The sequence below is a fragment of the Lemur catta genome, chromosome 1 (assembly GCF_020740605.2).
Source record: "Lemur catta isolate mLemCat1 chromosome 1, mLemCat1.pri, whole genome shotgun sequence".
Lineage (NCBI taxonomy): Eukaryota > Metazoa > Chordata > Mammalia > Primates > Lemuridae > Lemur > Lemur catta.
The window spans coordinates 144622561-144645806 of NC_059128.1; the positions used below are offsets into that span (position 1 = coordinate 144622561).

General features: G+C 57.5%; 1 protein-coding gene across 9 annotated transcripts; it reads right to left on the reverse strand.

Annotated features, from left to right (window-relative positions):
* Window positions 1–14: 14 nt before the first annotated feature.
* On the reverse strand, window positions 15–21264 carry VILL (villin like). Of its 9 annotated transcripts, none has more exons than XM_045536645.1 (20): window positions 21245–21264; window positions 13350–13416; window positions 13128–13202; window positions 12586–12791; window positions 11237–11345; window positions 9866–9976; window positions 9353–9552; window positions 8907–8985; window positions 8710–8808; window positions 7937–8111; window positions 7662–7762; window positions 5469–5606; window positions 5206–5364; window positions 4526–4705; window positions 3616–3761; window positions 2665–2809; window positions 1252–1437; window positions 977–1045; window positions 545–799; window positions 15–291 (listed from the first exon to the last, which is right to left on the reverse strand). In XM_045536645.1, exons 2-20 carry the CDS (start codon window positions 13413–13415, stop codon window positions 178–180), a joined length of 2613 nt encoding a protein of 870 aa, XP_045392601.1. In that variant the 5' UTR covers window position 13416; window positions 21245–21264; the 3' UTR covers window positions 15–177. The 9 variants fall into 9 exon arrangements, with proteins under 9 accessions (XP_045392601.1, XP_045392610.1, XP_045392618.1 ...); XM_045536654.1 differs by lacking the exon at window positions 21245–21264 and adding an exon at window positions 18890–18981; XM_045536662.1 differs by lacking the exon at window positions 21245–21264 and adding an exon at window positions 17735–17801 and having other exon boundaries at window positions 7994–8111.
* Between the last annotated feature and the right edge of the window lie 1982 nt (window positions 21265–23246).

Below are 23246 nucleotides of genomic sequence, written 5' to 3' on the forward strand. Positions count from 1 at the left end.
CTTGACAGCACACATACCGCACCCGCTGTGGGCCACCAGCTTTTATTGACAAGGGGAGGGTGATCCCGGAGCCTCCCAGGGGGGTGTGAGCAGGGTCTGCCCAGGGGCGCAGGTGTATGTGGGGGTCCGAGCAGGGGTCTCGGCCGTGTGGTGGCACGGGCAGGGGAGGGCCTGGGTTCAGAAGAAGCCCAGCCGCTTTTTCTCCTGCTGCTGCTTCCACTTGGCCATGCTGTAGAATTCCTCCTTGGACCTCCCAAAGATATCTTGGAAGTCAGAGTCTGAGAGATAGAACTGGGGGCCGGGTGGGGAAGGGGTAAGTGCAAGGGAAGGTGTCATCAGATCCCAGAATCCTGTCCCACTCAGAAGTGTCATTCAGGGCTTGGACTCCCCCACTTCTGTCTGCTCACCGCCCCATCTAGAACACGCCCCTCCCAAGGCAGCCCGCCCGCTGCCTGCCACCAGTCGCCCCTGCCTTGGGCTCCTCCAGCTCAGTCTTAGGTACAGCAGTGCTGGGGGAGTGAGTGGCAGGGGTCTCGGCACCCACCTCCTTGCGTGTGGGGTCCACGCCCTCTGGCAGGTCCTCGGCAGCCTGGTGCCGCAGCAGTTCCCGGGGAAGGCCCCCACTGCTCGCGGGGCTGGTGCTGCTGATGGTGCTGGTGCCGGCACGACTGCCACCTGCCTTGGGGCCCGGTGCCAGCTCACTCTCTGAGCTGTCCTGGGAGCTCTTGAGGGCCTGCCGGGTCAAGGGACCTGCCCTGCCATCGCCTGGCCATCTGGATAACTGGAGGTTGTTGACTTCCTGTCCAGAGAGGGGCCTCAGGCTGGGGAGGATGGGGAACAGGCAGCCCACTGGGAGGCCACACTGAACTCCTGTCCCCACTGTAACCCCACCCACCTAGCAGGGCCAGCCCCGAGCCTGGACAGCGCTGTCAGAGCCTGGGGCATTGCAGGGAAGCCCGGGGGCCCCAGTACTCACTGCTGTTATCTCTGAGACGGCAGGTGTGGCTCCCAGGCTGTTCTCCACCTCCTCATGGGACGGGTGGTTCTGGGAGCAGATTCAGGGCAAGGATCAGGGCCAGGGCAGGGTGAGGGGGCACCACTGGGACTCGGGAGGGGCCTGAGCACAAGACCAGGCCTCCCTCACGTACACTGGGGACCCCCAACCCGGGCAGTGCTCCTCCTTTGGTCTGCCCAGGGCAGGCCCCTCTCCCGCAGATTAGGGTGGGGCAGGGGGCTTCAGGCCTCACTCACGGTCCACTTGTAGGGGTCCCAAGTGAAGAACCACCCCGTGAAGGTGGGAGGCTCGTGGCCCTGCTTGACCAGCACGAGGGGTGTGGCCGGGCTCCTTCCTGCTGGATGGGTCTCCAGGTACTCCTGGCCCCAGGCCACCGCCGCCTTCTTCCACTCGCTGGCAGCTTCCCCAAGCCACAGGAAGATCTGGGCCACAGAGGGGGCCTGGCCTGGGGCAGGTGGAGGGGCCACCCAGAGCTGGCCACCTCCTACCCACTCCCTGTCCATCAAATGTCTCAGAGCCCCACACGCTGGCCAACCAGACACACACCCAGCAAGCCACCACGCCCACACACCCATGAACACACAAGGTCACAGGCACACATTTACTGAACGCCTACTGTGTGACAGGCACTGTTCTAGGCATTGGGATTCAACAACACATAGACAAAAATCCCTGCCCTTCCATGAGGGAGCAAGTTGTGTGTATGTCCGGGGGTAAATGTCCTAACCAAAAGAAACAGCAGGTGCAAAGGCCCCGAGGCAGCAGTGTGCTGGCACATGCAGGGACGCAAGGAGGCTGTCATGGCTGGGGCACAACCAGTGAGGGTGCGCAGGAGGCCCCGGGTCACAGCTGGGGCTGGCCAGGTCGCACAGGGCTGGGGAAAGGGCTCTGGGTTTTTCTGAGTGAGATGGGAGCCCAGAGCCTCATCGCTAACTCACACGGTCCCACACGCACACAGTGATGCAGAGACACACACATCATCACAGCTGCACAGACACACGACCACCCGTCGCCACACACCGCCATCCGCTGTTGTCAAACACGGCTGCACATAAAAACAACCACATTTGATCCCACAGCTGCACACACCCTGCCAGCGACGCCACGGCATACAGCCCCACACACACAGCCTCGCTCTCACCCCGGCTCACCAGTTAGAACCGGTCTGGCCCGTCCCGGCGTTCCATGACCTCTCAGCCACTGACCTGTCAGTCGCGCACACAGCCGTGCACACGGAGGGAAACGCACAGTCACACAGCGTCAGCACACACGTGCGTATGAGCAGGTGTTCCATGCACAGCCACTCGCGGGACACCCATGCACGTTCAGCCGCAGGCACTCAGTCCCTGGAGTCACATACACTGTCGTAAGGCACATGGAGTGACACAACTACATGGGCACGGTCACCCCTGAGTCCTAGCACACAGTCATGTCTCCAACAGTCTCACTCCCATCCCAGGGTGACACACGCATGCACGGTCTCACATCCACAGCCACACAATCGCACAGTGTCACATGCACAGTGACACAGTCTCACACAGTCACACAGACTCGCAGCCTGTGTACAGAGTCACAGTTAGATACACCCAGTTTCACAAACAGAGACACACCCTGTCCACACCCCAGCCAGACAGGAGTGGCCACCGTACCTCCTGCCAGGTGTCCAGTAACATGACGTCATGCTTGTCCAGGTCCTCTTGGCTAAAGAACATCACTTCCGTGAGGACCAGGCAGCCCATCTGGCTGGAGCACTCAAACAGTCGTGGCTGGCAGCTGCAGCCCTCCTCAGGGAGCCTGGCCGGCGTGGACAGCAGGCCGTGAGGGGGGCTCTGAGCGCCACCCACCCCAGGAGCATTCTGCTCCTCTCTGCGCCACAGGGGCCCCCTTGGTCCATGAGAAAGCAGTTTAGCCCCAGCCAGCTGTGACACGAGCTGCCCCACACATGTCCCAGGAGAGGCCTTCAAGGGGAGGGGAGGACTGGCTGTGTGGGGAGGGGGGAGCGGGAGTCTCCCTCTCCCTGGAGGGAGGAGGGAAGCCAGGCGGGGAGAGGGCGGCAGTCGTACTGAGCCCAGGGGACTGGGGGGTTGTGCAGCTCAGAAGCCAGGCCCCACAGACCAGGAGCAACCTGGGACTGAGCTCCCTCCGCCCTTTGTGGCCTCGCTCTGCCCTACCCTCCTACACACCCTGTCCACTCACACACACACGCACACCACTGCATATACCTGTTCTCAATACTCCACATATGCCGTGTACCCACACGTCACATGACACTGTATGCACGCACACCGGCACCGTGATCCCTGGGGACTGTGGGGCTGGGGAATGATGCTTTGTCCCCGTGGCCAAGACAGGAACAATGCAGGGAGTGGGCTCTGCCAGCAGAGGGCGTCACTGTCCCTGCTCTCCCAGTTGTCTTCCTGCCACCCTTACCCCGGGCTGGGAGTGCAGGAGGGCTGCGCTCATGGAGCCCCTGGGGCAGCGCTCCTGGGCCTCAGTCCTAGTCTGGCCTGTCCAGCTCTCTGTGTGAACCTTAAGTAGTAATCCACCCTCTCCGGGCCTCAATTCCTCTGCGTAGGAACACTCTCCTCCCAACCGGTTACCTCTTGCTGCTGGGGTAGGGGGCCCGGCCTCCCAGGGCCACCCAGAAGTGGTTAGGCTCCTGACCCTCCAGCACCGTCTCCACGTTCTTCCTAGAGATGGCAGGGACCACCACCCGCGCCATCTCACGCTGGTCACCGTTACAGCCCTGCAGGCAGAGAGCTGGGTCAGGCCCCGCACGGGGAGGGGTCTCCACCTCCGGTCCCACATCCCACTCCTGGGGCCTGGGCTCCAGTGACGGGGGTGCTAGGCTGACAGTGGGGCACGCACGAGCAAAGGCTCGCCCTTCCTCACCCCCCAGGCCTCCGTCTCCACAGCTGGTCAGGGTCACAGCGTCTGGGGCCCTCCCTGGGTCTAGAGCATGCGCTGGGGATCCTCAGGCTAGGGGGTCATTCACAGTTTATGCTGAAGATTGGAGAAAACTCCAGAAAACTGGACTAGGCCTCCTCCTTTTCCCAGGAGACTTTGGAAGGGACATGCCCTGTGCTCAAGGCAGTAAGGAGGGGAGGCAACCTGGGCCTGGCCTGGCTCTGACCTGTGGACCCTCCCATGCCCACCTGTCACTTTGGTGTTTTTCTTTAATTTTTAATTTTTTTTTTTGAGACAGGGTCTCACTCTGTCGCCCAGGCCAGAGTGCAATAGTGCAATCCTAGCTCACTGCAGCCTCTTGATCCTCCAGCCTCAGCGTCCCAAGTAGCTGAGACTACACGCACACACCACCATGCCCAGCCCACATGTCACTTTGTAACTTTCCCGAAGTTCCAGAGGGGACACTGTGGCTTCCCCTGCCCCCTGTCCCCCATTGGCCTATCTGGGGCTGGACTTGAAGTCTGCATCCCCCGTGGAGGGGACCCATCCCCAGCCTGGCACCACTACCCTGGGGCATGAGTCAGTGGTCAGTGCTGTGGGTACCTTCCCAAACCAGAGGTAGCAGGCACTGGCTGTGACCAGCAAGAAGATGTCACTGGAGTTGAGGGATGAGGCACGGGCTGCCACCTCCACGGTCCTGGTGTTGTGGCTGTCAGTTCCCTGCACGTGGAAGAGCCTTGCAGCGGATGCTGGCTGCCCCTCTCCCTTGTGTCCGGTGCTCCCCTAAAAGAGAGGTGGGCCTCAGGCTGAGGCAAGGGCTCCTGGGGGCCACCTCCGTGTCCCAGTGGGGGACAAACGACCTCAGGGCTCAGGGACCCTCGCCTGAAGCCACCACTGTCTTCTGGACCCTCTGAATACGGAGTGTGGGCCAGGACAGGGAGCAGGCCCTTTCTAACTGGACCCCCACCCCATCTCTGAGGGGCAGGGCACAATTGTCCAGGCCTTGAAGGGGGAAAGTGGGGACTGGCTTTGCCCGTGCATGACCCCAGGCAAGGCCCTGGCTCCCTTTTGACTCAACTTCCTCCCCTGGCTCTGGGACCAAGGGAAGAAACTCAGGTGGGGGGTCACCCTTGGCACTCCTGGCCCTGGACAAGCACCAGGAAACCAGGAGACGGTAAGCTGCCCCCAGGCCTGAAGAGAAGGTGCTTAGCAAGCGTGTGCAAGGGCCATGGGCACATGCAGGCCCGGTGAGGCTGCCACCACGGCAGTAAGGCGGACCCTACCTGGAAGACCACGAGCTGTCCCTGGAAGATGGCGAGGAAGTGGGGGGGCTCACTGCCTATGGTCACGTGCTCCTGCACCAGGGCTCCGCGGTACATGGCGTCCAGCTCCTCAGCATTGCAGTTCAGGGCCTTGATCTCATCTGCAGCGGCCTGGTGGCCCTGCAGGTGGGGGCGGTGAGGGCCTGGTGCAGCTCTCACATCCCACTCTCAGATCCCAGCTCTTGGGCTTTGAGGTGCGTACCCCCACCCTTAGGCCGGCACACCTGCCATAGGTACAGGATGTACTGGACACGGCCCAGCTTCTGGTATGTGTAGAGGACAAGGTAGCAGTTGCCTGCGTACAACTGTCCATGATGCTTGGGGTCCACAGGCTGCCTGCGTAAGTCCTGGATGCACCACACCTGGGGAACAGGGGACCAGTGGGTAGAGGTGGCTCCTCTACCTGAAGCAGCCTACCCATCCTGCCCCCAGTCGGAAAGCTCCCCTCGGCCTCCGAGGCATTCCTCAGCTGTTTGGGCGAGGGGCTCACCCTCAGCTCTGTGCCCACCCCGTGCTTCGTGCTGGGCTTGTGCAAGGGTCTTTAGGTGACCCTTTTCCCCAGGGCCCCCTGAAAACCACCACACTGGCGCCAGCCTGCCCTCAGCCAGGACTCTGGGTTGTGTGTGGTAACTGGGTGAACAGTGGTGAGGATGCCAGAGGCCACTGAGATGATCCAACCCCTGCCACATGCCCATCCCCAACCAGACCCCACCAGCCACAGTCCTGCTAGGTGACAGGTCCCCTCACAGCCGCTCGCTGCTCAGGCCAGGGCAGCAGAAATGAGGCAGAAAGTGAGGCCTTCAAACTCTTGGAAAAATTTCCTGTCTTCAAGTGTCATTTAAAAAACACAAAGCCTGTTCAAAGACTAAAGGGAAAACACTTCCTCACATTTGATGATGTGATTTCTTGTTGCTGTGGGTAACCGAGCATGGAGCCAGGCAGACTGTGGTCATACCCCAGGTCAGCCCCCTGTTGGCCATGAGACCATGCTAAGCTTCGGCATTTCCCACCTGTGAATCCAGGAATGAGACGCCTACCTCACTTCACCTCCATGTGGCAGGAAAGAATGCATGGGCATCCTTTACCCACACTGAGCCCGACAGCGCTCTCTGAGCAAGTTCCCCTCCAGATCAAAGCATCCAGAGTCCTACCTTCTGCAGAAGAGGCTGACTCCAACCACATGCCACCGAAGAGGCTACCTGGCAGCCCAGCCTCCTGGCTCAGGCCCTCTCTGCCTTCCTGTCCACTTGCCTGCTGGGAGGGACCCCTCTCTGTCTTTGTGCTTGGAGCCTGGGTCCCAGAGCCCTCCTTCCCTCCCTCCCTCCCCCTCCTTTCTGCTTCCCTATCTCCTCTCTGCCTGTCTGGCCCTCTCTGTCTCTGTGTACCCCATCTCCCCCTGGCCCCCCTTTCTCCTCTCTCTGTACCCCATCTCTCCCTGCTCTTCCTCCACCCCACCTCCTCCTCCTCTCTCTCTGTCCCCTCCCCACTCCCTGTCTCTCCTTGTCCCCCCTCCCTGTCTTCCTCTCCTTCTGCCTCCTCCTTCTTCCACCTTGGACCCTTCTCCTCCTCTCTGTCTCTTCCACTCATCACCTCTGTCCATCCATATTAGCACAAAAGTAAGAGGAAATCTTGTGTTTTCTCTGACCTCCACCTGCCTTGAGACTAGGACCCCTTACAGAGATAGGCCCAGTAGTCCTGCTCTCATAATTTCACAGCCTTAGGGCCAGATGGAACCACAGTTTCTGCACCCATTATACAGATTTAAAAGCTGAGGCCTAAAGGAATTAAGGGCTCTGCCTAGGGGTCAGCCAACAAGATGCAACCCCACAGTATACAGAGCCTGGACTTGGCCCCCAACCCCTGCGTCTCTCAGAACCTTGGTCTGAAACCAGATGAGAGGTTGACAGTGTATGACTGTATGTTGGGGGTTGGGTGTGTGGGGGTGTGATTGACGTGTGACTAATGTTGTGTTGGTGTGTCCTTGTGTGTTGATGGTTGTGTGTGACTGTGGTATACAGTATATGCAATTTCATATTTGCAGGTGTATACTTGGCTATGATTGCGTGGCTGTGATTATGTGCTTGTAAGGCTGTGATTATAAGGTATGATTATGTGTGTCTGCATTGTCCTATGACACATAGGACAAGGCACAATTAAGTGTCCAAGTGCTACTGTGCCGTGTGTCTGAGGTATGTGAGTGGCCATGGCTGTGTAATAATTAGGCTTGATGTGACTGTGTATGAGCCACCTGTTGGGAGGGGGTGTGTACATGCACATGTGCCCCTCGGCGTCCCTGGTTGTGTGTGGACGTGCACCTGCACGTACCTGGGTCACTAGATAGCAGTCACACCGCTCACCTGTAGACGAAGCGCACCCCCGTGTGCCCATCTTCCCCCCGCTAAGCCAGTGCCCCTCACCTCCACCTTCCCAGAGCCGTCGTCCACCATCCTGAGCTGGGCCGCTAGCTCAGGCTGGCTGTGCAGCAAGCCCACGTCCAGCTTTGCCGGAATCAATTTATCTGAAGGGGGGGCACAGGGTGTCAGTGGCGTCCTTTGCCCCTGTCCCCGCCCTCGCCCGCTCCTTAACCATCCCGCCCAGTTCTGTCCCGCCCGTCCCTTCCCCTACAGGCCCCGCCCCTCCCAGCCGGCCACGCCCCCTTCCCCGCCCCTCTCGGCCGGCCACGCCCCCTAACCCGCTCCGCCCCGCCGGCCCCGCTCCGCCCGCTCGCTTGTCCCGCCCAGGTTCTTGCTCTTGCTCCGCTTCGTAGACCACGTCCGGAAGAGCTGCTGGAAGGCGGCCGACTCGGCGCCGTCGTTCACCACTTCCACGTTGGTGTAGGTCGGGTAGCCCTTGGCTCGGATGAAGCCCTGGGGCGGGAGCTCCGTCAGGCCTGCGACCCAGAGCCCACTGCTCCGCTCCACCCCCCTGGGGACCTGCTCAGGCTGCGGGGACAGCCGAGTTCTGAGAAGCATTAATTAACAGAGCTCATGACCCACTTAACGAACTGACTCTGTCACTACTGACTTCTCTGAGGTCCCTGAGGGCAGGCGGGTCCCCTTAGTCCGGACCTCAGGAAAGGCTGGCTATGACAACCCCCACAGACCCCAGGCAGAGCCCTGTCTTTTCCCTCACCCCCAGAAGGGAAGGGGTGCCCAGTAGGCTCCCCCGACCTGAATGCAGGGCCACGTTCCCCTTGTACACATGGTTTCCTAGATGCCACCTGGTCTTCACTCTCAGTCAAGGCTCCTGGGGCAGGCCTACCTCCCCTATGAGGCCCCAGGATAGGGATGTTTCTCAGCTCAAATTCCAGCATAGGGCTGTTTCCTCTCTGAGACCCCAGGGCAGAGTACCCCCTACCAAATTTTAGGGCAAGCCACCTCCTCAGTCGGATCAAGGCAGGGTTGCCTGCTGTTCAGACCCCAGGGCAGTGCTATATCCCTCTCAGACAGGGGCCCAGGGCCTTACCGCAGCCCGGGTGAAGGCAGCCTTTTTGTCCTGGGGGCTGGACATGCGTCCCTGCCACACATAGATCTTGAAGCCACCCTGGTCCAGGATGCAGCAGTCCTGGGAGCAAGGGTGGGGCTGGTCAGTAGGCGGTCCAGTCTGGACTGGGGTTGTGGGGTGGAGATAGATGGGGGTAGCTGGGACCAGGCCTTCCTCACCTCCTCCTGCAGTAGGTCCTGGGTCAGTGGGCGGGTCGCCAACTCCTGGACCACCAGGTCTTCACCCTTCTCATAGACACTGGGGGACGGGCACCCAGGTGTGGCCAACCCAGCCCCTCCCTGATCTGGCTCCACTCCAGTCCCTTTATAGCAACCCTCCCACCGCAAGACGGAGGCATGGAGGCTGGATCCATAGCCGTGGTCTTGACTTTACTGCAGACTTGCTGTGGAGCCTAGGCAAGGCCACAGTCCCTGTACAATGGGTTTCTCATCAAGGCAGCCACACACCATGCAAGAATACAAGCTGGGTCCAAGGTCCACATGGCCTGTCCCAGAAACCCACCAGCCTTTTCTGAAGGGCTTTCTAGAGACACTGTTATTGCAGTAATGATGGACATACAATCCCGGACTGTCCCACCTACCCTGCCCGCCCCACTTCTGCTCACTGGTAGAGGCGGACGTTGGCCTTCTGCAGCTGGTTAATACTCTTGTTGGGCATGGCGGCACGCACGCTACCTGCTCTGTGACCCAGCACAGCCTCCATGATCTGCATGAGATCAGTGGCTTCGGCCTCATCATCCACCACACCAATCTGTGCACGACCACCACGTTCCCTTTCCTGAAGGCTGCAGGTCAGGGTCAGCCCCTGCAGGAGAGGACTTCGCAGTCAGGGCTTTACCAGCATTCCCCTCACTCCTCAGACAGCCCAGCGAGAGCCCTCCTGTCACTGCTGGGCTCCCAGAGGCTGGGGTATGGGGAGGGGAAAGCCGGTGTCCCCTCATGCTGGCATCCAGGGGACACTACCAGTGCAGGGTCTGAACTCAGCCTGTATATAGTAGGTGCTTCTTGGGTAGTGGCAGGGAGCCAAGCCCACCTCTTGGGGTGGTGGGAAGATAGGCACCTGGAGGACCACCCCCCCTCAAGCCCTGCACCCCCCAGTTTCTGGGGCAGACACTGACCCGAGACTTCTCAGAAATGCTGGTCTTGGGCCCATTCCACTGGATCATCATCCTGCCTAGATCCAACAGGAAGATGTCACCCTTATTAAAGCTTTTCCAGGAGAGCTCCACCTGCCAGAGCCAGGAGGGGCAGGGAGGGAGACAAGGTGTCAGTCACACTTGTCTCAGCACCCTTGTACCAGCACCCATCTGGAGGGGAGCACAGGGGATGTGTCACTTGTGTGCATGAAGCTATGTGCAACTGAATGTATGTGTGACTGACACTACCTGTCATGGTGTACAGACATGCATCTGTGGAACCATATGTGACTTTCGGGGTCACTCTGTGGGTGTGGTTATGTGCATCTCTAGGCATGTGTGGCTGTAGGTAATGCTGCATTCCACAGGTCTACGTGACTATGACACTTTTCACTCGGTGCATGCCTGTAGTTGTACATGTATACATGTGGGGCATATGTATCTGTTTATCTGTGTTGTGTGTGTCTACATGTACACATGCACATATGTAGGAGCACATCAGATGTGAACAAGTGTGTGCACTCATGATGACTGCATATGTGTGCCTGTGTGAGGGACAGTGTACACCTATGAACAAGGATAGTTATCCAAACTGAGCTACTGTTGAGAGCAAAAGGGAGTACTTTAAATGATTATGCCAGGATAATAGGCAAAGCCTGGGGCTGTACTGTGTCCCTGCATGATCAGAGATGTGTGGTCACTGGGTCTGTGGGTGACAACGCAGAGCCTGTGTGGAATTGTCTGTGTGTCACAGGGCTGCCACATACTGTGCAGACTGTAACATGCATAACTCAAGGGTGGCCATTCTCATTGCAGACATTGTCCACCTGAATGTTCATTACACTAAATTCCAGCCAGATGGCAGCAAAATGTCTTGTTCTAACACAGTCTGTATTTTCCTTTAACTTCCTGACAGTAGAAGAAAGGGCACTACATGGCCTAGAGGAGCCCTAGGCTCCTCTATGCATATGCACCCATATGCACACACTCTGTGCACGCACAATGACATTGCGTGTGAGTGTGAGGCTGTGCACCCTGTCTCCACATCATGCCACCTCCCATGGTGCTGCTGACAAGGATCATCCCCATGCGCCATCTTGTCTGCTTCCTCTGCCCAAGTTCTTAGTATGCCCATGAGACAGATGAGGAAACAGAGGGTCTGGGAGCAGTGGCAGAGGTGGGGCTAGAAGCTAGAAGTCTGTCTGGTGCCCTCTCTTCTCATTCAACAAGGCCATCTGGGAATGAACACTGACAGCTCCCTGAGCCCCTGCCAATTTTCACACTTCCTTCCACCTCAGTACACCCACTTCAAGCTGAGTCCAGAGGTCAAGAGGCCCCCCTGGCAGCCCTCACCTCGGTGGCAGACACGTGCTTCCTCCCTTTGATGTGCAGCAGTCTCTGGATGTTAAACATGTTGGTTTCCACATGCTTGAGGTCTGAGGCCACCCCTCCCTTTCTGTAGCTGAGGAGGGAATGGGGTGCTATGTAAGAACACGGACTGTGCACAAATGAGTGCAGACGTGAGCACATACACATATGTATGTGGGGGATATGTGTCTGTCGAATATATTCACTTGAGTCTATGTGAACATATGTATGTACAAGTACATGGGTACACACATGAGGCATGAGTGTGCATTTGTTTATCCTCGTGTAGTGATGTGGACATATGCATATACATGTACATGTGCATACATTTGTGGGCATAGTATGCATCTGTTTATCCATGTAAGTCTAGATGTGAATGCATGGAAGCAGGTAACAGCATATATATGTGTGGGTGGACATGAATATTGACATATGCTCATCTATAGGTGGACACACATGGGGGTGGTGTGTGTTTCTGCATGTGCACATAAACTTGTGTGCATGTGTTCATTTATATACTGTATGCATGTATTAGGTACAACTGTACGAAATGGAAATGGTTGAATATTGGCAATTTCCTATACTCCTAAATATACTGCAATTATTAATTTTAGAAAACACTTGAAGCAACTTACAGCAAAAGACATATTTCTACCAGCACACAAAAGCAAACTCAAAACAACATTGGTGTCCACTCCCATGTTTCAAGAGAAATGAAAACACTTGTCCACATAAAAACATGTACACAAATGTTCATAGAAGCATTATTTGTAACAGCCAAAAAGTGGAAACAACCCAAAGTCCATTAAATGATCACTGGATAAATAAAATGCGGTATATCAATACAATGGAATATTATTTGGCAATAAAAAATGCAGTAATAATACATGCTGCCCCATGGATGAACGCTGAAAACAGTATGGTAAGGGGAAAGAGCCAGCCAGGAAAGACCACTTACAGGATTCATTTCCACTGCAAGCTCAGAACAGGCAAATGGAGACAGGAAGTACTGCCTGGTTGCCTGAGGCAGGGGAGGGAGTGTTGGAGGGAAATGCCAAGTGACTGCTAAAAGTTGTGGGGCTTCTTTTTACGGTGATAAAAATGTTCTAAAATTATGGTGATGGTTGCACACATCTGTTAAAAGTCACTGAAATGTATCCGTACTTAAATGGGCAGAGTGTGGGCTGAGTTGTATCTCAATAAAGGCATTGCCCACCCCTGCCCCCATTCAGCGGATGAGGAAGATGGTCACCCCAAGGCTGCGCCAGCCTAGGCGCCCACCTCCCTCCCCCGTTCCCCTTTCTCCTCCTGCACCCTCCGCGGCCGGCACTCACATGATTCCCGGGCGAAAGTAGCTGAGGAAACAGTCGGACTCGTGGCCCTGCGCCTCGCGGTGCTGCACGGTCTGGCTTCCTAGCGCCTCCTGCAGGCGCTGCACCAAGGCGCCCGCCGCGCCCTGCGCTTCCGCGCCCGCCGCCGTCCCGACCCAGTAGTGCAGGTCGCTGGATGCCCCCTGCGTTGGCTTCGGGCTCTGGGGGACCTAGGGCCCAGGTGTCTGCGTGTGGGGGTGGGGGTGAGGACAGACGACCCAGGGGTGGGGTGAGGGACCCGGGGCTGAGGTGCAGGTGAAGAGCGAAGTCCAGGTCGAGGATGTACCAGGGGCCACGAGGAGGATACCTTGGGAAGGTGCTTCCAAGGACAGGAGGGCGCGAGGGGAAAGGGAGGGCTAAGAATCCTTACTGGCCGTGTCCCCGGTGGGATGTGATTCTGGGGCTCTCAACTCGCCTCATCCCAGGGCAGAGTTTATGCCTGCGCTGTCAGTCTCCCCAGCCCCGGGCCATGTCGGCCGCTCACACAGACTCCCCAGGCGACTCACATGAAGGATGATGTAGCAGTGTTCCTCGAAAAAGTTCCCATAAGCCTTCTCTGGCACTGACACCATCTTCAGGTTCTGGGAAAGGAGAGTATTCAGCGATAGCTCAGGAGCGCCCCCTACCTGTGACACCCAGAGCTCTGAGTTGGGTGTGGGAGGAACCTGGTGTCAGAGACCCCACACTCTTCCATGTCACCAACTCTGCTGTTGGGTCATGCCTCTCACCTCAACGATCCATATGTGCAGTTCCCTGTGGCTCTCGATGGCTGGGAGGCCCTTGCTGACGTCCATCCTAGGCCAGGCAGGAGTGAGGGAGGACACAGGGAACAAGAGCCAGAGTTCTCAGGCTGGAGGCCAAGCCTTGACCACCTGCACTCTGTGTTCCAAGCAAGAATTCTCCCCACCTACAGCTTTCCAAAGCCCCTTCATCACAAGACTTTCATGAGGTGGCTCTGTAAACACACACATGTCAGCAAGCTGGGACAAGTACTACAGACTAGCACATAGAGGCTCTGCAAACAGGGGCCTTGTTTGTCTGTGGGTACACTCTTAAAACCGGGCTGAGCTGTCTGGATAGGGCCAGGCTTTGAACACAGCAACAACCTCTGCAAACAGGGAGTTAGAAACAGGCCGTGCAGAAAGACAGGATCTGCGGTCAGGGACAGGCTAGGTAGACAGAAAAAGGCTCTGCAAACAGGGACAGCTTCCTCAGACTGAAGAAGGATTGCAACAGTTACATATTCTTTTGGCAGCAGTGAGGTCTATAGACAGGGACCCCTCTATATGTACAAGGACAGTCTATGCAAACAGACATAGACTCTACCCACGGAAATTCAGATCGGATGGGCAAGCGTAAGCAAAGATTGTGAACGCGGACAAAGGCTCTACAAACAGTCACAGGTTCTGCCTTGGAGGAGCTTTGCAGACTGGGAAAGCCTCTGCAGAAGTTGATGGGGACAAACCCTTAAGATAGGAACTCTTTATATGAAGGACAGACTGCAGACACGGACAGGTACATAGATGGGCAAGGCTCAGCAAACAGGCACAGCATGTTCAGCTGGAGAAATGCTTCCCAGACAGCGGCAAGCTCTGGACACAGGCAGAAACTCTCTGGACACAGGCCCTGCATGCGTGATAGCCTCTGGAACAGACTCAATTCCTGCATACAGGGAGGTGGGAGCAGGCTGAGGAAACAATCATGAGCTCTGCAAAGAGATTCAGGTGCTGAAAAAAGGCACAGGCCCTGCAGACAGAGGCTCCATAGACAGAGACTTTGCAGATAGGGAGAGGTTTTACAAGCCTACACAGGTTCTGCAGATAGGCTCCGTTAACAGTGACAGCTTCTCCAGAGAGGGACAGGATCTGCTGAAACAAGCTGGCAGAGAAATCAGCACAGATGCTCCAGACATGGGCAAGATTTGAAGCAGGGCTGGGTTCTGTGGGGAGCCCCAGGTTCTGCAAACAGGGACAGACTTTATAGAAGAAGGTAAGTTCTAGAAACAGCTCTGTGTACATGGAAATAGGATAGAGGGTGCAGACAGGCATAGGCTTTGCAGAAAGACAGAGGTACTCCCCTGACAGTGACAAACTCTTCATAGGAACAAACCCTGCAAACAGACACGGTTTCTACCCAGGGAAATTCAGATAGTCTGTGCAAACAAGCTAAGGCCCTGAAAAATGTCACAGATGCTACACAAAGGGCTTAGAATCTGCAGACAGAAACTGGCTCTAAAATAGGAGAAGTTTCTACCATCAGAGACATAGCCTGGAGACAGAGACACTTATTGCAAAGGAAACAGGTTCTGCTGACAGGGACAAGTACTGTAAACAGACAAAGCTTCAAAGCTTTCTAAACAGGGACAGTGTCTTTAGGCAGAAGGAGGTATCCCAAAGACACCAGACAAGCTCTGTAGACAGGGATAGGTTCTGCTCGCAGGGCAGCTTCTGCAATAAAAGCAAATCTTATACACAGGGAAGAAGGGGCAGACAGTTTAAAGAGACCTAGACTCTGAAGATAGACACAGGCTCGGGGCAGAAACAGGCCCTGCAGACAAGACAAAGGTTCTGCAAAGCCCAGACAGACCCTGCAACGCAGGACACAGCAGCAAGCGGCAGGCTCAGCTGACATGAGCGGGCTGGGCAAATCGGGCATAGCACTCTCGACACATTCTTGAAACAGGGCTGAACTCTTTACACATGCAAGGATCTGCAAGCAGCCACAGGCTCTGCAAACAGCGATTTAGCTTGTATGAGTTTGTGCTTTGGGGTTCTGAGTGTGCAGAGGAGGGAGAGAAATGTGGAACAGGAGGCATCTGGGGAAGAAGGAGGCTCTCAATTCTGTCAATTTCCTTACATCTCAGTGGTTCATTCTCAACTAGCTGATGCTTCCCTGCATCACTCCTTCAGAAACCTGTGTGTGATTTGCTCATCTTTCATCCTTGGAGGTTCTTTCTACGTCTAACCTAAATCCTGCCAGCTGCAACTTTCTTTTCTCACTGCTACGTTGCTCAACAGACCCAGAAGTCACTTCTTTGGCCCTAGTGTGGTATGAACTCCCACCCCCTCCACTGCTGCTGTGTCTTATCACCAGGAGGAACACCCTTGGCTCTGCTGCCCCTGCGTGACCTGGGGGAACAGGTGAGAGGAGAGATGCGGAATCAGAGGCAATGCCATAGGTGCCACAGGGGGCCTTGCATTTGCCCAGGGCCCCTGGGTCTGGCCCTGGTGAGCTCACAGTACACTATGGGTGACACCCAACAAGGTGGAGAGTGGGGGAGGGGGCTGCCCAGAGCTGAGTCACAGTTGTCCTAGTCAGGAGGCTGTGGGGCAGGCCAGGCAGAGGGGCAGTCCTTCTAGGGGCATAGAGCTGTGTTCACAGCAGCACACATCCCCTTCTGACACCCTATGGAAACCAAGTATGGTGTTGGCTTTGGTCACCCTCATTAGAGCAGAAGATTCCTGAAGGCAGGGATTTGTCCTCCTTTTTTCTGCCAGATCCCAGCAGCCTGGCACCCAGCAGATACTCAGTAAGTCGTTGAACGGATGAAGTTTGCCACCCATGACTTGGACTGAGTGCAAATAAATGGAGAAGGGAGTCCCTCATGCATTCTAACTGCACTGAGAACTGTTGAAGCAATGATGGCCTGTTGGTGTGACAGTGCTGTGAGTGACAGGCAGATACAGTAGCCATGAAATGGTGACCTCAAGCAACAGAAGGTGTAAGGATACTGAGTGGCGAGCACAGCGACATGCAATGGTGACCCTGCAGCAGGACACTGAGGGCCAGTGGCCAGGGGCCCAGGCTGGCGGCGAGCAGAGGTATAGACAGGATCTTCAAGATGTAGCTCATGGTACAGTGTAACACAGTGACAGAGAGACAGGAAGACCCTTGGCAGGCCTCAGAACAGTGGCAGCCAGGGCCCCAGGTGGGACAGGAAAGTCAAACTGGAAGCCAGGAAGTCAGGGCTAGGCTGGTTCACTGCGGTGGTGGAGGGCAGCATTCCCCTGGGGGACTGGGAGCCTGCCCAGTAGCCAGCTCCAGCCTGGGGAGCCAAACTCTCAGGCTGCCAGGGCCTGAGGCCCCACCCCATGTCCCCTGTGTTCACTGTCTTCCCCCGGGCTCTGGGGGAGGTGGGGAAGGGATGCTCAAAGAGTGGGGGGTGTCCCCCCTCTCCCCTAGCACCCCTGCTTTTCCCCTTGTGGTCCCTTTCTCCCCCAGGGTGCCCCCTGACTCCAGAGTACCTCCTCTAACCCTGCACCCCCTGCCCTCTTTTCCCTGGGGGACTCTCTTCCACCCCCATCCCCAAGTGGAGACCCTCCCCCTAGAAGTCCCCTCTCCCGGGAAGCCCCCTTCTCTTCCCTGGGGTGTGCTCCCCCCACTCAGGGCCCCCTTTCTCTTCCAGATGTCCAGTTCCTCCTCTGACTTCCCCTTCCCTCCCTGTGGCTGTCCCCACCAGGTGCCCCCTCTCTCCTTCTCTCCCCTCATTTCCCCTCTCCCCAGTGCTCCCTTCTTTTCTCCCCCTTTTTCTCCCCAAGGCACCCCCTCCTTTCCTGGGTGCCCCTCTTCCCCCCAAACCTTCCCTCCCCTGATCTCTCCTTCTCTGCCCTGAATTCCCCTCTTTCCCCCAGGGTGCTCTCTTTCTTCTCCAGACACCCCTTCTCTCCCGGTGCCCTCCCCTTTCCCTAGGTGCACCCTCCCTCCTCTGGTGCCCCTTTCTCTCCGCCAGGTGTGCCCTTCCTTCCTCCTTGGGTACCTGCGGGCCCTGAGGGTACTTTGCCCAACTTCCAGGAAGGGGGGAGGGGCGCTGCCTGCTGGAGGGGAGAAGGGGCCAGGTGGGGGTGGGGAGCAGGCACGCGGACTCTGGGCGACAGAGATCTCCACCCAAGTGCAAAATCTGCCACTTTCTTCCCCCTGGGCTGCCTGGCCACAGTCGCCCTGCCCCCATCAGTGTTCTCACCTGTTGGGCTGCTCCGCTGCCTCCCCAGTTCCTCCGCTGCTGCTCTGCGACCCTGAGCCCTGGACCCTGTGTCTACTCTACGCCCTTGACTCAAACAACCCCCTCCCTCCCCTCCCTGCCTGCTCTGGGAGCCCCCTCCCTGCCCAGGCCTACCTGCTGCAAACCGCTCCCACACCTTCGCCCTTCCTGTGGGCAGTGCTGGGCCTGGCCGGGCTGTGCTCTTCCCACCGCCCCCCCTCCACTGTAACTCAATCCCAGCTCCTGCCCAGCAGGACACACCCCTCGGCTTAGCACTCAGCAGGCTGGGCATTCAAACTTAGTCAATCAATTAGTCAGTCTACAAATATTGACTGAGGCGGCTGGGAGCCAGCGGCCCTGCCAAGGCCGTGGTGGCTGATTCATCTCCTGGGTACCAGTGGCAGGGGATGGAGGCCTGGACGGGCTAAGAGCGGGGTGTGATTTCCTTCTCTGGGAGCCTCCTCCTCACCTGCTGGGTGGGGGCCCCCCCGGACCCAGATGGCCAGGCCACTCCAGCAAACATGAGGAGGAAGTAGGACCCAGGCCGGGGGTGGTGGGGTCAGGCTCTGTGGGAGCCAGGCAGCTTCAGGAGGTGGTGGAAGATGGCCAGGGCGCCCTCTAGGCATCTCTGCTGTCCCTGCCCCCAAATTTGGCTCACTGCCTGGCACAGCCCTCCCTAGGGAGCCCTGATACCCACCGTGGGAGAGGCCAGCCCAGCTCTGGCAGGGAAGACACCGATCCCACATCTCAGCTGCCACCCCCACCACCACGTTCTCTCTGACTGTGGGGTGGAGGAGCTGCTGGAAGTAGAGCCTTCCAGAAACTCCAGGGCACAACTCCCCTTACCTTAGGCCACAGGCCTCAGTCCCAGCCAGTGTGGGCAGCCCCCACAAGGACACACTGCTAAGTGTGTCCCCCCTGGCCAGGCCTGTTTCCCTGCGCCCAGTCTTTACCCCATAGAGGTCCTGTCACAGGGTAGGGGACTCCAGGGACTCTAGGGCAGTCTGTGGCCAGTAGCCCTGCAGCCAGTGTGTGGCTGTGTTTAACAGCCGTGGTTTAGGTCCCCTGTGTGTGCCTGTGTCACCTCGGGCCCATCTGATTCCCACATGTGACAGCGTGTCTGTCCCTGTCTGTGACGATGGGAGTGTGTTTGGCTTCACCTGTGCATACTTGTTTTCCCGTCTCCTTTTGTCCCCGTGTCCAGCAAAATTCTGTGGACTCACTTCTCCCCACTTCCTCGGCTCCCATGCCCCGCGCGGCCCAGCCCACTCTATTCCGCTCTGTTCTCACCTTCCCTGGAGATGGCTCTTTCCTAGGTCATCGGCGCCCCCTCTTGCCAAGGCTGGTAGTCAGTTCCGTCACCATCTCCCCCGCCCCATCTGTCTCCTTTGGGGCCCCTAAATGTCAGCGGGCAGAGTCAGGCCTCAGCTCCTGTCTGTGTTCCGGTGTCCTGCCAAGTTCCAGTCTCCCTGACCCAGCCCCCCACCTCGACAGCTTTCTGGTCACCCCTCTCCTGGCACGTCTAACCTCACACGTCCCCCTCAGGCCTCTCAGACGGCCTTTCCTGGGCCCCAGGAGCACCTTCAGCATGAACGGCCAGTGGGTTGCTCCAGCCTCAAATCTGGGAGTCGTCCTGGGCTTCTCTCTTTCCCTAGCAGCCACTGGCCAGTCGGTGGCCAGCCGGTGGCTGCTTCATCCTGGATCCTGAGCCTGGCCAGCCCCCTCCCGACTCCGGCCCTGCCCTGGCGCCAGCCTCCCACCAGCTGGCAGTTCGCGCGTCCCCCGGGGTTCTTGGCCTGCTGGTCCCACGTCTGTCCTGTCTATCCTCCCACGGTGGCCGAAGGGATCTCTTTGTTTTTCCCCTAATTTTTTTATTGTGATAAAAGACACTTAAAATTTACCGTCTGAGGCTGGGCACGGTGGCTCACGCCTGTAATCCTAGCACTCTGGGAGGCCGAGGCGGGTGGATCGCTCGAGGTCAGGAGTTCGAGACCAGCCTGAGCAACAGCGAGACCCCGTCTCTACTAAAAATAGAAAGAAATTATCTGGCCAACTAAAATATATATAGAAAAAAAAAATTAGCTGGGCATGGTGGCGCATGCCTGTAGTCCCAGCTACTCGGGAGGCTGAGGCAGTAGGATTGCTTGAGCCCAGGAGTTTGAGGTTGCTGTGAGCTAGGCTGACGCCACGGCACTCACTCTAGCCAGGCAACAGAGCGAGACTCTGTCTCAAAAAAAAAAAACAAAATTACCATCTGAGGCATTTTTAAGTTTACAGTTCTGGGGTGTTATGGACATTCATGCTGTTGTGCAACCATCACCACCGTCCATCTCCAGAACTCTGTCATCTTAAAAAACTGAAACCGCGCCCATTAAACCATTACCCTCCCACCGGGCACTGACCCTGCCGCCCCTCCCACCACTCCCCCAGGCTTGCGCTCGCTGGCTACGCGGTTTGTCCCCGAAGACACCAGCTCATGGCTCATTCGTCTCCAGACCTGTGCACTGTGATCTCCTCTGCTTGGAGCCTCTCCTGGAGGTCTTCCCCCAGCTCCACTGAGGCCCCAACCCAAATGGCACCTCCCCAGAGGGCCTTGCCTTGCCCCCTTAGCTAGAGCAGTCTCCCTCCCCAGCCATCACCACCTTCCTCACCTTCTTGGTGCTCTCGGAACCTGGTCTCTTTACGGACCGGACCTGACGGGGAGCCCGTTCAGCATCTGTGTCCCCCGCTGGGATGTGAGCCCCCTGTGGGAGGGGCCTTGCTCTCCACCTTGTCTGCGGCTAGAATGGTGCCTGGGGCACTGCGGTTGCTTTGTGAGTAGTTTTTGACATGTTCCTGTGGTCGGAGCCTGACCCAGTTAGGGTGTGTGTGTGTGTGTGTGTGTGTGTGTGTGTGTGTGTGTGTGTGCGCGCGCGCGTGCGTGTGTGCATGCGTGTGCGTGCATGTATGTCTGCACCCTTTTCGGGGCTCTGTCCTGAAGCCGGGGCCTGGAGTGGAGTTAGAGCAGTGACGTTGCGCCTTCTGCAGAGTTCCATCCAACCCTGGCTCCAGCACTCACTGGCTGACGGCCTCTCAAAACGTTTTTCAGGCTTTCTGAGCTGCCATCTCCTCCTCTGAGAGGCCAGAGGGGAGGGTGATACGTCTCCCCTTTCACTGTGGGCAGGACACCCCACCTGGCACAATCCAGTCTCAGCAGCTTAGTGAGGGGCACAAGAACCTCTCTGGGTCCCTATAACCGAGATGTTGCCTGGACGGAACTGCACTTCCCGAGAATCCCCGCCCTGTAACCTGGCATTCCAGGCCGAGGAGAGGTGGCAGGCAGGCCCGAGGGCCTGGCCTGGGGCCAAGATAAGCAGCACCACCTTGTGTCTGCCTGGACAATCTCTGGCTCATGGCTATCACATCCATGGCACAGAGGGGAAACTGAGGCCCAGGGCAAGTTCACATGCAGGCATGTTATAAGAATGGGGCAGGACACTTAGCCTCATCCCCTCCCCAGAGCAAGAAGGGGGCCCTGCCACGCCTCCCTCTGCTCAGCTGCCTCACCCCCACCCCTCTTCAAGGGGTCCTGCTGGAAGTCAGTGACCCCAATACCCAAGTGACCTCTTCCCACCCCAGCCCCCTGTGATCCACAGCCGCCCCTACCTGGCTGGTTCCCAGGGCTTCAGGCACTGCCTTTTTCCTGCCAGGCTTATCTCCCAAGGCCCAGCCCGCTCAGCTCTGTGTCAATATTGACCCAGGCTGAGGAGTGGCCCCAGGTGGACTCCGCCCCTCCAGCTCCCCTGGGCTTGGGCTCCCATAAGTCCCTCCCAGGCAGGTGCAGGACTTTGCCTCTTTAGAGGAGTCTGGGGCCCTGCGGGGTGGGGCATGGCCCTCCTGAGTGCAGACCCAGATAGGCAGCGGGAATTGCTGACTCAGGTCCTGGGGCCCACTGCCTGGAGACGCCCTGGCCCCTCTCCCTGGAGGGGAACAGCCATGGGCCTGCATGGGCCCCCACATCTGGTGGTCCCTCTCTGGGCTTCAGGGCACCGGAGGAATAGTGACACAGCCACTAAGGTGCCTGTGGGAGCTGCAGGGAGAGAGGACGGACCAAAGACCAACCCTAGGCCCCTGCAAAGAGGCAGTGTCACTGCCTTGCCCACTGTGGCAGGGGGTGTGTGGGCCCGCCCTGTCGCACACCCACCCATCGGGGCACGCTTGGGTCAGGAGAGTCTCCCACCTCTGTTGGGTGTGCTGCTGCCAGCCTAGGTTCGGTTCCCAGTGGGCAGTGGGACCCTGGGCTTCAATGTGCAGTGGGGGATCCGCTCGGCCCCCCACCTCCCTGGGAGAGCAGGCACTGTCAGCTGCAGGGCTCTTGTCAGGTCCCCCTCCTCACCCTGCAACCTCACCCCTGCCTTGGAAAAGGCTCCTAGTGCCCAGGTGGGGTTTTCTCCATACTTTTCTGGATTCCTTGAATTTTTACCATTGAACTGTATGTCTGATCTTTCGGGTAAAGCAATGAGTGTGATCAGGCCTGGAAGTTTCAGGGGACTTGCCTTTCCTCTGCAGGGAGGCAGAGCAGGGGTTCTCAGCCCTGGCTGCCCTTTCCAGTCATCTGGGCACTTAAAAACATGAGGCAGGTTCCCACCCTGAGAGATTTGAATTTGAATGGTCTGGGGTGGACTTCAGGGTCTGTATTTTTGAGGGTGCAGCCAGAGCTGAGAGTCACTGAGCCAGGAGATGGCGCTGTAATGGAGGTTTGGGGTAGAAAGTTCTGGGGCCATGTCTTCCTCCTCACGGTCTGAGGGGGTCCAGTCAGCTCTCGGAGGTCAGGCTGTTGGCCCTGGCAGCGGCAGACTGACCATGCAAGCAGCCCAGATTACTCCAGGGGCTGCCACAAGCCCAATGCACGCCATATCCATGCGTTCCACAGACTGTCAGCTAATGTGCCATCGGTCACAGGCTGGCTTTTCCCAGCCACTCCTTCCCACCCTCCCAGGCTTCCTGCCCATTCCTTGGTCCTGTAATACACAGAGATGATTTGTGCTCAAACCAGAAAACATCAGGAGGGGAAATCTCAGTATGTCCAAGTCCCAAATAAGCACCCGCTTGATTACCTGTGTTTCCTTCCCACTATTTAGGGGATCAGTGGACACTCCTGAGGATGCTTGGGCCTCAGGGCTGCCAGAGTTCTCAGCCATTTATCTGTTTGCTTCTATGCAAAGGTGGGAAGCAGTCGGGGGTGTGCGGTTGATGCCAGAGAGGGTGAAAGGAAGGAAGGAGAAGGCCAGGGAACAGAGTGGACGCAGCCCAGGAGTCAGAACCAGGGGAGGAAGCTGTAATGACTGGCTGGCCAGCTGCTCCACTGGGAAGACAAGGACCTTGGGGACACAGCAGTAACTAGCTGTGGGGCATTTGGGGAAGTATTAGGTCTCCTGGGCTGAATTGTTTGGGATGAATAAACATGCCTGGCAGAACCCTCTATCTCATGATAGAGCAGGTACTACAGAGCTTTGTCTCACTGGCCTCAAGTTTTCTCATCCACAAAATGAGGATAGGACCTATCTGATCAGATTGTTGACACTGGTGTTCTTTGTTATCTGAATTAGGTGTCATTATGAAGAAACTGAGTGCTGAGAGTGGTGAGGCTGTGTCCAGTTCCTTGCCA

Coding starts and splice junctions, on each gene's coding strand:
- VILL (XM_045536645.1), bottom strand. CDS start 13,415: ATGGACGTCAGCAAGGGCCTCCCAGCCATCGAGAGCCACAGGGAACTG. Junction 13,203..13,349: donor TGCACATATGGATCGTTGAG/GTGAGAGGCATG, acceptor CTCCTTTCCCAG/AACCTGAAGATGGTGTCAGT. Junction 8,986..9,352: donor GCCAACGTCCGCCTCTACCA/GTGAGCAGAAGT, acceptor CCCGTCCCCCAG/TGTCTATGAGAAGGGTGAAG.